Genomic DNA, 15891 nt, shown 5'->3' on the forward strand with positions numbered 1-15891 from the left:
GATGAGCTTGCAATTAAGCACTGGACTGAGACTTGCAGGCCAATTCTTTTGATGTCTGGTAATAAAAAGGGGAAAGTAATCTCCACTCAATTAATCCAAAATGCAGAACAACAAGTCAGGCTGTAAAGGCTGGGTTCAGTGGAGACCACTTCTTTTCCAGTGCCCTGCCAAACCTGCAGTGAGGCTGCAGAAAATGTCAACGGACTAGGGAAATATTTCTCATTTATTTAAAAACAAAGACAATTCATATTATTTGCCTGGATGATGGATTCCCTGCAGGAACCTTCATGTTTTTAAATGTTACTGTCAGGCTTGTTTAGTTGAACATCCCTGCACTAGCTGTTACAACGATTATTTCTAGATAGGGATGCTTTATAAATAAAGATTTTTTTTGAACATGATGAAATCTGATTATAACCTACCTAGGTACTTATGGTCCTTCCCATTGTATCATAGATCCTCACAAACATTAATAAGCTTGTCCTTCCAAAAATTAGGCAAGTATCATTACAGCAAATCTTGTTCTTCTATAGGCTGGGCTAATTGCTGGCAGATTATTAGTGCCTTTTTGTTGCAAACATCAAAGAATACTTTGTTGTTTTCTTGGAAATGCCAGCAGCTAGGCCAACCCGAAACGGGCAATAAATGAATGACTAGTGCTTTTCAAGCGTTCAGTACATAAATGCATTAATGAAAAAGTGGCAATCCCAGCATTCTACAGAGCAAATGTGTTGTGGATGGATTAATGCCCATTTTTGCATACACTAACCTAATTCCATATATAGCCACATATTTTTGGCCTTGGTATGACATTTCGCATTGGCTTACATTTATCAGCAGTGATTCAACACAAGTGTAAAAGTGAGTAGTCTTTGCAAAGACACCTAATGAGGTTTAATTTCAGGAGACATGAAGAAAGAAAGAATTCAGGAAATGTGAACCCTAGATCAAGCTTCTTCTCTTTAAGCTCTGCAGTGGAGGTCAGTCACGGTTACCGGGCTACCTGCACTGCTGTCCCTGCTCTGGATTTGCCTGTGAGCATCTCCACCGGTGACAAGCTGCTTCTCGTGGGGTGGAATCACCCGATTCTCCAACTCTTAGACCAGAGCCTGGGTTGCAGACTCCTGTGCTCACCAGGATTACCTCAGCAGGTCGGACTTCAGATAGGCACCTGCAGTTTTGCCCCTTGGGAATTGTGACAGTGACCACGCAGCCTTGTCAAAACAAAGTATTGTTTATTCTTAACAGTTGGAACACCAAACAGCACGAGACAGCAAGGATTTGAGAACAATAAAATAGCTTAAACACAGGCATATCTACATAGCACTTACCACTCCTGTATCCCTCCCCCCACAGTGTTAGCCAGGTACCCCAACTTCTTCAGACTCCTGCCACAGAGACTGTCTCTGTCTCAGCCTGTTCCCTGAATAGTCCCCATCAACTGATCCTGCTTTCTCTCAAGAGAGGTCTCTATTTAGTATCCTTTTGATCTTAAGCCCCCCTGCCCTGGCAGAATAAGCCTTTCAAATTTGCTGGAGCCACAGCAGGAAGTCCCTTCCTAATTATTAGCCCAGCCATTGTTCTTGCAATGGCCCTTGAAGCATTTGCCCTAGAGATATTTTATTTCTAGTCTTTGTTTTATGGAACAGTCCCTTTTGACTCAGCTCCAGGAGGCAGATCACAGCCCTTACAGCAGTCGGACAATCACAGAGCATTCAGGGCATTTGTAAGTTAATACAGAGCAGCCTTCGTGTCCTCCACTGTCACTCAAATGTTTTGTCATCCATATATATTCATTTAAGGCAAGTTTTATCAGTCACATTACCTGGTAAACTCAAGTCTCTTTTCAGAAAGCACTAGCCTCATCTGAAACCTCCTTGCCCCCCGCCCACTTTCTCTGGGAGGTTCTAGAATCACTCTGGACTTATATTTGATCTTGGTTTGGTTTGCTGACTTACTGAAGATAGACTCCAGCAATATGAAGTCACCCTAAACTAGCAGTGTGTTCACTCCGTTCATTGGGTGGGACTGGGATGTGTTGGGACAGGCAGAAGTACTGGAGAGAAACACCACACCCTGCTCCAAAGACTAGGGATTAGGTCAGTATCCAGGCTCTGGAAAACTGCAGACTCACAACTGGAACCCACCACAAGGTATTTAAAAAATAATGAAACGATCCTCCTGGAATTAATCATCCAGAAATTTAACTTTTCACAGTCAAGCAGCTTTGATGTGTGAGCGAGGGGAGGAGAGTTTGGGTCCTTTCCTAGCAGGAACTGATTTACTTTACAAAATATACATAATAGTGTCTAGATATGACAACGATGGGCACCTTAAATGCTTACGAGTACGGCTAGTCATATGTCCTGTGGTCAATGCCAGTCACAGATCCCACAATTTTTTACAAATAAAAAAAGGACTGTGCAGAATTATTTGTACTTTCGCTTAAATAAACAACAAGAAAAGTGAGCTTTTTAGCCCTTATGGTTCTCAGCATAATCATCCTAAAGGGAAAAAATGAGGCAGTGCCATCTTCCTAATCCTTCCAGTAGAGTAGACAGTGCTTCTGTAGAGCATTCCTCCTTTTATAAAAGTGCTTAGAAATGACAGGAAAGATATAAAACCCTATAATTTAGGAATTATAACAAACTCTATCAAAACACCACCAAGTATAAGAATTTTATCAATATCATGTGCATAGTAAGGGTTTATCCTACCTGAATGAGTTTGATTTAATTTATTTATTTATTTATTTAAGATAAAAAGGTAAAGGACCCAGGGAAAATAACCAATTTTCCCTACAAAGCTCCACAATAAACCAGTATTTCCAGCTCAATATACGGGAGAACATTCATGCTCATTATTAGTACTGGGTTTGGGGGGCAGGGTTTTCCACTGAAATTACCCACACTGTGTGCCTTGCAAATTATCTACATAGAACAGCGTGTAACTTTGAATGAAAGTCTAAAGTAACTAAATGAATGGATCTGTGTTCTATTTTTTTCCTCTTCTCTTGAGGAAATCTTAGTAGTTACTATAACAACCCTGGCTGGATCTCATCTTGTTTAGTACAGCAACAAACAGAAACAAAAAAGCCCAAGTTTTGCTTTTAAACTTGCAGTCTCCTTAAAAGTCTCCTTTTGGCTCAGCAGGCAAAAAATAAATAAGGCTTTATGAAAGGAAAGAGCCTCCAAACAAAATAGCTGAGGGTTGTGAACGATTACAAAAGGCTTAAAAAGAATTTATGAGTGTCCTATAACAAACAATAATGTAAAACACAGTGATCATACTAAGAATATGAAAGGCACTTGGTCTAGAACTGTTCAGATTGTTTTAATAAAATATTAACTGCCCCAAAACTTTTCTAATACAGAGTTAAGATTAACCAGCAATGCCTCATGTAATTCCAGAATGCTGAGTGCGCCTGTTCTTTAAACCAGAACCTGTGCTCTCAGAGCAAAACTTCCAGAAGCAGCCCCCACGGAATGGAGGCAGAGAGCACCCGATGTGCACCACACAAATTCTCAGAAAGCTCTGGAAATCAGGACTCTTAACTCTCAGCATATGGCCTCTGCTCACTTTCAATAGCCACAGCGTAGCACCTTGAGCTGTCCAATTATTTGTCTGCCTGAAAACACTGGCTTGTAACAGAGCCCCAGACCTGCTGCAAATACGCACATTTACTTTCTCTGGCTCGTCAACTTGGATTGAGCCATGGTGTAGAGACAACTTTTAACCCGAATAACTTTTAAAATATTGCTTCCTCCGAGGGGCAGTAGGTGCTGAGATCAATCTTGAGTAGGTTATATCAGTTTGGGGAGGAGATCCTCAGTTGTGTGCAAAAAAAACAAAAAAAGTTGTAATATCAAAACGATATAATTCTTATATTATTTGGAGGGGAAGGGGCCATATCTAGAGAGCTCCTTGTTCAAGTGACCTCAAATTTGGACCAGTAAGTCTACCATGGATGTCCAGAAGGCACTGCAATTTTCATGACAATCCAATCAAATGTGGATTTTATATAACTTGGAAAAATCAGGTATTAAACATTAAGCTAGTCTCATCTGTAACTATAGTGAGGCTACTGCACCACTAGAATGATTCATTGGGGATTGAACAGCTCAGGGGATTGATCATGGGATATGAAGCCTTCAGATGCCTGGTTCAGATTCACTACAGTCCAATAGTGAGTGAAGGCTATTTGGCAGTCTTAATCCAATTCCTAGCTGGCAAATGTCCACCTTATAAATGGACTTTCTTGATGTCTGTCTCAGCAGAAAGGTTGAGGGCTCAACGGGTCATGGAATCTGAACTAGAGGTGGTACCACCAGATCCAGGTTGAGAAACAGTGGCAATGGGGTACGCCAGGGACCAAGTGCATTGGCACTGTCTGTGAGATATCTATTCTGAGGATACTCAGAAGACTGCAGGATTATCAGACTGGTACCTTTTCATTGAATCATAGGATTGGAAGGGTGTGGACTCTGCTTAAAGGGTTCTAGATGCTTTTTGACCTATGTCTCTCCAGCATTTAATGACAGAGCTAATTAGACTCAAGAGTCATAGAATCATAGGACTGGAAGGGACCTCGAGACATCACCTAGTCCAGTCCCCTTCACTGATGGCAGGACTAAGGATTATCTAGACCATCCCTGACAGGAGTTTGTCTAACCTGCTCTTAAAAATCTCCAATGATGGACATTCCACAACATCCTTGAGCAATTTATTCCAGTGCTTAAGTTTTTCCTAATGTCCAACCTAAACCGCCCTTGCTGCAATTTAAACCCAATACTTCTTGTCCTATCCTCAGAGGTTAAGGAGAATAATTTTTCTCACTCCTCCTTGTAACAACCTTTTATGTACTTGAAAACTGTTGTGTGCCCTCTCAGTTCTCTCTTTTCCAGACTAAACAAACCCAATTTTTTCAATCTTCCCTCATAGGTCATGTTCTTCCTGAGCGAGCAATGGTTTTGACCTCACAAAAAGAAGTTTGCTTCACTGAACTTCATGCTGACTTTATAGAAAGCATGTTCATGAATCATTTGCTCATGTTAACTTAGTGGCAAGTCAATGGACCAGCGAAGGATTAAAATCCTGAAAAAACATTCACAGAGAATTCAGTTGTCAGAGGCACAACAGCCTTTTTCTTAGCTTTTTATGAGGCAAACACCTCTGAACAGCTGCTCAGTTTTTGCATCATGCTGAATATTATTACATAAAGACACTTGTGGGCCACCTCCTGATCCACTGAAGCCCATCGGGGTTTTGCAATAGGATTTGGCCCTACAGGATGCAGAGGGTTCTCCTGCCCTAGTGAAGAGCGATGGATCATGACTAAGAATGTCTTCTTTTGAAGTCGCTCTTTTAAAAATGCCTTTGGAAGGCACTTATAGGTCAGTGGAGCAACTCCAGGTTTACACGGGTGTAACTGACAGCAGAATTTATCATGGGATTTTTGAAGGTGGTCAGGGGCCCAGTTTTATGGGTCATAGATTCCAAGGACAGAAAGGACCATTCTGATCACCTAGTCTGACCTCCTGTATAATACAGGCCATAGAACTTCCCCAAAATAATTCCTGGAGCAGATCTTTTAGAGTGAGAAACATCCAATCTTGATTTAAAAATTGTCAGTGACGGAGAATCCACCACAATCCTTGGTAAATTGTTCCAATGGTTAATTACCCTCACTGTTAAAAATGCACGCTTTATTTCCAGTCCAAATTTGTTGAGCTTCAACTTCCTGCTACTGGAGCATTTTTTATCTTTCTCTGCTAGACTGAAAAGCCCATTATTAAATATTTGTTCCCTACGTAGGTACTTATAGCCTGTGATCAAGTCGTCCCTTAACCTTCTCTTTGTTAAACTAAATCAATTGAGCTCCTTGACTCTATCACGATCCGGCGTGTTTCTAATCCTTTAATCAGTCTCGTGGTTCTTCTCTCAACCCTCTCCAATTTATCAACATTCTTCTTAAATTGTGGGCACCAGAACTGGAAACATTGTTCCAGCAGCAATGGCACCAGTGCCAAATACAGAGGTAAAATAACCTCTCTACTCCTACTCAAGATTCCCTTATTTATCCATCCAAGGATATAGAAAGAGGACACTGTAGTAAGGTGCTGCCCTGTATGCGTTCCCCTCCAGAAAACCATGCAGGCATATTTAAATTGCAACTACAGTCCATATATAAATCAGGGGTGGGCAAACTACAGCCCACGGGGTGGGCAAACTCTAGCCCTGAGTGACGTAGTTAAGCCAATCATTGTAGCCAGCATTAGACTGACTGAAGAATTCCTCCGTTGACCTAGCTACTGCCTCTCGGAAAGGCAAATCATAACTACAGCAAAAGGAGAACCCCTCCCATCGCAGTAGTGAGCGTCTACACTGAAGCGCTACAGTGGCACAACTGGAACTGTGCCGCTGCAGCATTTCTAATGAAGAGTCGGTGAATCTCACCTCTGTGCAGAGAACCAGCACAAGCAGCAGGCACCACTTACATCCCACTTCAACAGCACAATCCCTGATCTGAAGTGGAGCATGCGTCCTGTGCTGACACACTGCACGGCAGGGTTCAGAGCTGATCTGCTAAGAGTACAAAAAGGTGGTTCTTCTAGCTGACAGCACCACAAACTCAACCTAGCAGAGCTGGATTTCCAGATCCTCTTTCTGCCACTTATGCAATCACTGATAAAAAACAGAAATTATTATAACTGACGATTCTGCTGATGATACGCAGGGCAGACTAGAATCCAGCCTACGCTACTGTATTCAATCTCCAGTGAGAGATAACAGGAACAAGAAACTTTTTGTCAGCGTAAAACCAGCAGACGTGACAGTGAATAATCACAGACAGCAGATCTGCTGAGTAAGAAGGTATCATTCATATATGTGATCATGATCCCACTTTGGACCTAAGTATGGGGGCTGAAGATACTCAGAATCATGCAGGGTTGAACCCTTAATACTGATGTAGAGAGAGACAGAACTTCTTTGTTCAGACAGAGCATAAGGGAAGACAGATAAAACAGGGTCCTTCTGAATGCAACTTGACTCTTAATTCTTATTTAACTTTTGCTTTATTATAAGCTTTCTTAAATGAAGGCCTCTCCTGCAGTGTGTTAACAGTCTGTCTAGGTAAATGTCACATGGAATAAATTAGGCTTATAAAAATATCTGCCGATCCCCATTGCTTCCTCTGATGGGGCTTAATTACATAGCAATTTAAAGTATTATTCCAATCATTTTAATCTCACACTTTTCAGAAAATAGGCATGTCGCCTACCAAGAGGTTTCGCATAGTCTCAACTACAAGAATAGTTGGACCTGACCTCAGCAGTGCAATGTTTTCTGCTTATTAGGAAAGTTTGAAATTTGTTGCCGGGAAAATTATTTTGTCAGAAAGTCAGAAGTCACATGGATTAGTACATAAGAATTCCTTTGTCTTTAAGGCTTATGTGCAATGTTAAATAAGGGTTGAAGCCTAGATTTCAGTGTGACAGATGCATTAAAAGTATGTAAAATTAGTAGATTTTGGATAGATCACCACAAGGCAGCATGGCCTAGTGGACTTGAACAGAGACATGCAGAGTGTGGAAATCCTGAGTTCTAATCCCAGTTCTGCCACTTGCTTTCCATCACAGTTTACTCATTTTAAATGTAATTATATCATAACGTAATACCGATAACTCATCCTCACATTGAGGTAGGTAAATATTTGAGGCCCTCAAAAATGCAAGGTACTCAATAAATATTAAGAACCTACATCAGCAGAGTCAGATTTAATCTCCTAATTTTGTAATGCATAAGTGTCAACGCTGCAATAATCATCTTCATAGCACCTTTCATTTTAACAAAGCCCCAAACTCTTCATAAACTTTACCAATGGACTATACAAAACTATAGATCAAGCTCATCCACGAAGCAAATTCCATTTGGCTTTCCCATGCAGAGGAATCACTTTGCTGAACATCAAAATACAGCCACCTCTGGGAGGGAATGCTGCAACTGCCTAGCAATACGATACAGTTTAGAAAAGAAAATGGAAAATATCCATCTGAAACTGCAGTGGAATTAATAATAATCTTTGCCGTTCTCAATAGAAAGCTCATTTGTCCATTTCTTTCCTCTGATACTGGGCTCCTCCAAGACAAACAACAATCCTTTTGTTCCTTGAGAAGAACTCCAGGTCCGAAAGGTGTAGCCATCTGTCAGCAGGAAAGGGCTTTCTACATATGGCTGTGTTCTATCTTTTACTTTTCCAGCCATTTCTAGATTTCATTCCCCATTTAGAGTATAAAACAGAACAGAATGGCTTTTTATATTTACACTCTAAATATTTCAGAGCAGTGAGTCAGACACCAATAGTGCAGCAACTGCGTAGACAAACAAAGCAGATTGTACATGCTTCGGGGCTCTTTACGTGATCCTAGATATTAATATCTGTTTTACTGAGAAAGAGATTAACCAAGAGAAAAGAGTTAATGTTGCTCTATGATGTGCTGCAGAGGGTTCGTGGGAGCTTCAGTATACTCCAGTAATTCCATCCACAAAACAAGAGAGATGATCAGTTTCACTTTCTGGGAATCTGCTAAACTATCCCTGAGAGATCATCATGATATGATAAGGTTTAACTAGCATGGTTTCTGCAGAGAGAAATAATGTCTCATTAACTTATTGGAATTCTTTGAAGGTGTCAGTAATGTGGTGGATAAAGGAGAACCAGTTGACATAATTTACTTAAAGTTCCTAAAGGCCTTTGACAAGGTCCCTCATAAGAGTCTACTAAAGAAGGTAAGTAATCATGGGGTGGGGTGGGATGGGTCAAGTTTATCATGGAGCAAAGCTGGCTAGACAGCAGAAAACAAAGAGAAGGAATGAATGGTTAATTTTAATCATGAAAAAAGGTTAGCAGCCCCCCCAACCCCCCGGGGGGGGGGGGGGGGCGCGGAAGGTTAATGGTTCCATATTAGGTCCAATGTTCAATATATTTATAAACAATCTGGAAAAAAGGGGAGAGTAGCAAGGGGAAAAAAAAAACTTGGTAGCTGACACAACTACTATATTAATCAAGTACAGAGAAGACTAAGGCTATGTCTACACTACAGCCTATGTTGGCATAACTTACGTCGCTCAGGGGTATGAATAAACCACCCCTCTGAGCAACATAAATTACACCGATATACGTGCTCATGTGCCCAGCGCTAAGTCAACAGGAGACTCCTCTCTCATAGAGCATCTTTACCAGACAAACTGCACCGCTACAGTGTGGTACCTGTAAACATGCCCTAAGAAACTTCAAAGGGCCTTCACCAAGCCAGGTGACTGAGCAACAAGATGGCAGATGAAATTCAATCTTGACACATGAAGAGTAATCACATTGGAAGGAAAAATCTGAGCTCCTCATACACCTTCCAGGATTCTAAATTAATAGTATCCACGTTGGAAAAGGACTTAGGTGTCGTTATGTACAGGTCAGTGATGACCTCTGCTCAATGCACAGCTGCAGTCAAAAAAAAGCCAGAAAGATGTTAGGATGGATAAGGAATGGGATGGAGAATAATACAGAGACTATTCTAATGCCATTATATAAATCAGTGATGCACTTCCACACTGTGTGCAGTATTGCTCACCATATCTCAAAAAAGGACATTGCAGAATTAGAGGGGTTTCAGAAATATGTAATGAGAATTATTAGAGGCATGGAAAAACTCTCAAATGAAGATTTTAAAAATAGATTGGGATGGATTATCTTAGAAAAGAGAAGAACAGCAGAAGACTCAATAAAATATACAAAATAATGAAGGGTCTTAAGAAGGTAGCACAGATTCTGCTTCCACAGTCTCATGACGCAAGAACAAAGGGACATTCAAAAAATGCTAGGCAATAAACTCAAATGATAAAATAAAATATTTTTTTCAGATAGAGCATATTTACACAGTGGAACTCACTGCCACAGGATGTCAGTGAGGCCAAGAACTTAGACTGATTCAAAGGGGGATTGGATATTTCTATAGATAAGAAGACTATCCAGATTTATAACAGTTAATGCTTTAAAAGAGAGCTTTGCTGCTTCAGGGTTCAAGCCCATCTCTAATCCTGAGGAGGTAGAAGGAAACCTTAATGATGGGGAGGACAGGGTGGGTTTCTACTGAGAGTCTTTGTTTTCTCACATCCCTATTAAAGAAAAAAGTTCCTACTAAGAACTTCTGCATAAGGTTGATAACATAAAGGAAATTAAACTATGAAATTTCTCTGTACAGTTGAAAAAAGAAAACTTTTTTGCTGCACCTCTTGGGCCCAGTTCTGATCTTATCAAAAATGGATTCACATTTGTGTCACTCCGTTTAGTTCAATCGAGTCACTCCCAATTTGAGTGTTGCAGAGAATACACAGTAATGCACAGTGGAAATGTATTTCCCCCCAGTATGCATTACTTCACATTTATCAACAGTGAATTTAATGTTAAATAACAACAGCATCAAGTCTTAATTTGTAGTAATTTTTCTATTTCCAGATGCATGGTCATGTTCTCTTTATATACCAATTTAAGTGTTAGTGAAAGCCATCGAATTCACAAGTAACAGCATCTCTTTCAACCTGCTTTATCTTGCCAGTTTGATGGCTCACAGGCATCCTCATGAGACTGTAAACCTCTCTCTTGCTAGTAGGTTATTTCTCCAGACTGTGTTCCATATCAAGGATGCTGCCTTTTGAAAATTGGATTTCATATTTCATCCAAACTTGTGTTTTTATAAGTGAAGCTATAAACTTCGATTTTATGGCATGAGAACAGCAGTTTTATTCTCTGCGGTTCTCATGGACAGGAATCTAAAGAGAACTCAGGTGAACTATCCAATAGCTTTATGTCTTTGAATGAAACTGATCGATTCTGGAAAAAAGACAGACATTTAAAACGCTGCTGGGCACGTTTTCAGTACGGTGTGCAAAGAACTGGATCCAGACTGCCACTGACTTTAACGGACAGTTCAGCTGCCAGTGCTCTGCATAATGCGCTGAAATTCAATTTACATCCATGGCTGCATTTGCCACACAAAAAGTGTGAATTTTCTATCGTGTCACCCCTAGACAGGAGTATGCAGCATTGTTTAAGATCCACCAACTGAAATATATCTTTTGGGGAAAATAATCTTTAAGGTCAATAATTCTATTAAATATTAAATGCAAAAAAAATTTAATGTCAATCTCAATGAAAAATTTAATGCACATAAATCAGGAAAATTAGCGTGTTTTTATAACCAGGAAAGTCACTATGTAAAAATGCCAACTTCTTACTCAGAAGATGTGCTTGCTCCCCTGTGCTTACTCAGGGTATGTCTACTCTACCCGCCAGATCGGCGGGCAGCGATTGATCCAGTGGGGGTCGATTTATCGCATCTAGTCTAGACGCGATAAATCAATCCCTGAGCGCTCTCCCGTCAACTCCTGTACTCCACCACTGCGAGAGGCGTAGGCGGAGTCGACGGGGGAGCAGCAGTAGTTGACTCACCGTGAAGACACCACGGTAACTCTATCTAAGTATATGCATCCGAAGAAGTGGGCTGTAGTCCACGAAAGCTTATGCTCTAATAAATTTGTTAGTCTCTAAGGTGCCACAAGTACTCCTGTTCTTCTTTTTGCGGATACAGACTAACACGGCTGCTACTCTGAAACCTATCTAAGTATGTCGACTTCAGCTATGTTACTCACGTAGCTGAAGTTGCGTAACTTAGATTGATCTCTCTCCGCCTCCCCCCACCCCTCCAGTGTAGACCAGGCATCAGAATTCTATCTTCTAACTTTAACAGCATAATATCTTTTTATGACATTTTATAGTGTGAGCATCACAAGCCAAACACTGCTGTACAGTGGGGAGTGAGCTATTTCTATTCTGGCTCTTGCTGCCTCAGTAGAATTGTTAACTAACCTCCAATTGCAAAATCTTTATTTCAGGTGAAACTGCACAAGCTAGGAAAGACCCAGGTTGACTTTCAGATCCTGGATGAATTTGTGGGACTGTCAGTTAGAAAATAGGAAAAGGTTTTTACCTGTAAACTAAATAAGTGTCATCTGAAGACACAGAGATGATCAACAAGGAACTTCATAGTGCCATTTGTTCAAGAGTCACTTCTCAGAGTACAGACACACTTTTAGGTTTCCACAGCAACCTTGAAAATGACCTCTAACAGATTTTATTTTATTATTTTTTTAATTTGGACTTGTGCCCTTTACTGCTCCTCTGATGTGTAAAGGCTTGAAAAGGTTTTTTGTTAGTTTGTTTGGGGGAGTTGTTCCACTTAGAAATACAAGGAATATCAAATCTGGTCTTCCTTTTTTGCTAAAGAATCTCTGGGAGGTCTTGGGGATGTTTATTGTGAGCTCTTCTACTTTAACTGAAAGGACAAAGGAAATTGGCTCTGAATTTCATGGTTTTTGTGCAATTACAGCCTCACCCTGAATGGTAGAAAGCATCTTCGACTCTCATTGAAGTCAAAAGGAACTGAGCATGCTTTGCACTTGACAGAATTGGACCCTCAAAACAATGCTAATGTTATATCAGTGGACTCTCTTGCACTTAAGCATTTCTCTCTCCTTCTCTCTTTTAAATCAAATCTATCAAATAAGCAGTATCTCAGAGATTAAACAATGTAAATACATTACCTCTGTAACAAAGAGAGTGCGGGGGTCAACGATGTCCAAGAAGTGCCTGAATCGGCCATAAAACGAAGTCTGGAGGACAGAAAGAAAGAGAGTTAGACAAGACATTCCTTTGTAAAGCAGAAAGGCATTTTATTGTTATTTCCTCTGGAGAACTAGTTAGTAACTAGGAACGCTATTTACTAAAAAGCTGACAAGATGTCTCTTCTTTATAAGCTCTCTATAGTGGACAAGGAGATCATCCAATCTAATCTTTGAGACTCTGAACCAGTACATGGACGCCAGATTAAAGGACACTGTCATCAAAATGCAGTTTATTTCCACAACTGAACAACAGAAATATTTTTCACAATTTAAGGAGGAAAAGATATTTTTAAACATCCCCCTAAAGTTTACAACCAGAGCTCCCAATCCTGCAAAGGACCAGATGTGGGGGCACTGCCACTGCTGCACCTGCAGAGTCCTTTGCAAGATCGGGGCCTAGCATACTGAAGAGTCATGCTAGCACAGGGGTAGGCAACCTATGGCACGTGTGCCGAATGCGGCATGCAAGCTGATTTTCAGTGGCACTCACACTGCCCGGGTCCTGGCCACCAGTCCGGGGGGCTCTGCATTTTAATTTAATTTTAAATGAAGCTTCTTAAACATTTTAAAAACCTTATTTACTTTACATAAAACAATACTTTAGTTAAATATTAGATACTTATAGAAAGAGACCTTCTAAAACGTTAAAATGTATTACTGGCACGCGAAACCTTAAATTAAAGTGAATAAATGAAGACTCGGCACACCACTTCTGAAAGGTTGCTGACCCCTGTGCTAGCACATGAGAACCTGGAAGTGAAATGGTTGTGCCCATTTTCATCATCCAAGCTGCCAGGTGTAAATTAAATTAAATTCTCTAATTTTTAGTAATCTCAGGTGAATCAGAAACACAGTTAAGGGCTTCTTGTTTTTTTCTCAAATAAGTTTTAACCTAGTAGTACTGGGTGCTTTACAGAACACACACACAGCCCTTGCCTGGGAGATCTTATGCTGTATGAAGCAGTCTATAGTGATTTTGCTAATTCGAAGAGCCTGATCAGTACATGCAAGGACTGAAATGTTTTTTCAGGTCTCTAAACTTGATTAATGAAGGTCAGGATGTACGAGCTTTTCCTAACCAATTGCCATTTTGGTACCGTGCTATTTTAGATGACTGCAGGCAAGTTTTAACTGGCCATTAACTTACATTTTTCATGATCACACACTCCTGGACCATGAATTATTAGCAGTAAATATTTATATTACGGTAGTACTCAAAGGCCCCAATCAGGATTAGAGGCCCTTGTGCTACACAAACACAAAGCATTTATAATCTAAATGACAAACAGAAAAATCTCAAGAATGTGGATACAACATTCAAACAAATGAAGATGGTGAAGAATTGGCACAGCTTTGGTGATTACATATATTGGAATTCCCTCTGCATCTCTTCTGACTCACTCCAATGCAGAGGAACTCCACTAATTCTGCTCGCCTCTGCAGAAAAATAAACGTATTTTCCAGGGGCACAGATTACAGAGTGAATTGGACTTTGAACACTCATTACTAGTCACTTGCACTCTGCAGCAGGTGTCACGGATACTCCTGAGGGCATTCTACACCCAAAAATTAAAATTTTTGCAAAATTCTTGAGGCTCAGTGAAGGGTCTCGATATGAGGGGGTCTGGATGCCTGCGGGTTGGGCGGATGCGGGAGCAGCTCCCTCACAGGGATCCCTCCCTCTGAAGCTGAAGGAGCGATGGGTGCAGGAAGTTGGGGGGTTGTTTGCAGAGCTTCCTGCAGTTGGGGGAGAAATCTGGGGGTGGGTCTGACCCACCCCAGGATGCCATGTAGGGGAAGAAGTAGTCCTGTCCTCCTCAGACCAGCTGGGACTAGCAGCTGAGCCCATCACATGGTAGGAGTCACCAGCTGCGTCTTCCCCAGTCTCACCTCCTGCCCCACAGTGATTTACCTCTCTGCTGGCTGCCCTGGGCACCCGAAACAAACTGCTGGGGAGGGTCGTATGACCGCTCTTGTGGCTTCCCTTTGCTTCCCCATCAGAAAGCTATTTTTCTGTAGGGACACAAAGAAATATGTGGGGCACAGTATTCCCCCAGGAGTACACTGAGAAGCACTTGTATCCAAAGGACACAGCACTTGTTGAATGATTCGGCAGCTCCTGATGCTGGTAGTTGTCATGATTATGGTATATTGAAAACTGCATTAAAATTATGAGCTGTCACTTTAAACCCTAAGGCAGGGGTCTCAAACTCCTGACCGGCGGGCCATCTGCAGCCCATGAGCCTCCCCAATGTGGCCCATGGGGCTCCAGCAGTTTTGGGGCCGGGTCTCTCCCACCTGCTGGCCCTGGGTGCTCCACCCTCAGGGGCCCCGGCAGCGCAGCGGAGCTGAGCGGCGTCTGCCTGCTCGCTCCAGTGGCTGCCGGCCCCTCCCTGTGGCCCAGGGGCAGGACAGGACAGGACAGGGCAGGGTGGGGCGGTGCTGTACCTCCACGCGCTGACCCCGCCCCGAGCGTCCCTGCAGCCAATGGGACATGCGGGGACGGTGCCTGGGGGCAGAAGCAAGCGGAGACCCCCCGGCCCGCCCCATCTTGGAGCCCCAGGTAAGCGCCGCACCCCGTCCTCCCTCCCAGAGACTGCACCCCCACCCCGTCCCCACATACCCCCTCCCACCCACAAACTCCCTCCCAGAGCCTGCACCCCCTTCCCCCACGCCCCCTGCCATCCCCAAACTCCCTCCCAGAGCCTGCACCCCACACCCCCCAGCCCCCAAACCTCCTCCCAGAGCCTGCCCCCGGTCCCCACACCCCCTCCTGCCCCCAAACTCCCTCCCTGAGCCCGCACCCCAGACCCCCTCCCAGAGCCCAACTTCTCACCCCTTCTGCACCCAAACTCCCTCCCACAGCCTACACCCCAATCCCCTACCCCAGACCTCCTCCCACACCAAAACTCCATCCCAGAGCCTTAGGCAGGTGGGGGGTGGAGTTTTTTGGGGGGCAGAGTTTTTGGGGGGCAGGTTCTGGGCAGCATGAGTGACATTGGCCCCCTGGGAGGATTTGAGGACTGGCACTGGCCCTAATGTAAATTGAGTTTGAGACCCCTGCCCTAAGGGGTTGTCTGGTCCTGCTTGCAGGGTAGGGAGTTCTGTAGGGAAGTGTGCAATTTGTGTCCTCAGCAGTTTGCAGACAGACAG

The 15891-nt window shown here is 42.5% G+C and overlaps 1 protein-coding gene across 1 annotated transcript in view; it reads right to left on the reverse strand.

Moving 5' to 3' along the window:
- The window catches only part of SFXN5 (sideroflexin 5), a 171635-nt gene that overhangs the window by 141448 nt on the left and 14296 nt on the right, over positions 1-15891 (reverse strand). The window contains exon 2 of the mRNA XM_054028792.1: positions 12658-12726. Within this exon, the coding sequence (XP_053884767.1) occupies positions 12658-12726 (69 nt within the window). The remainder of the gene's footprint in view (positions 1-12657; positions 12727-15891) is intronic.

Source organism: Malaclemys terrapin, chromosome 5 (genome assembly GCF_027887155.1).
Source record: "Malaclemys terrapin pileata isolate rMalTer1 chromosome 5, rMalTer1.hap1, whole genome shotgun sequence".
Classification (NCBI taxonomy): Eukaryota; Metazoa; Chordata; order Testudines; family Emydidae; genus Malaclemys; species Malaclemys terrapin.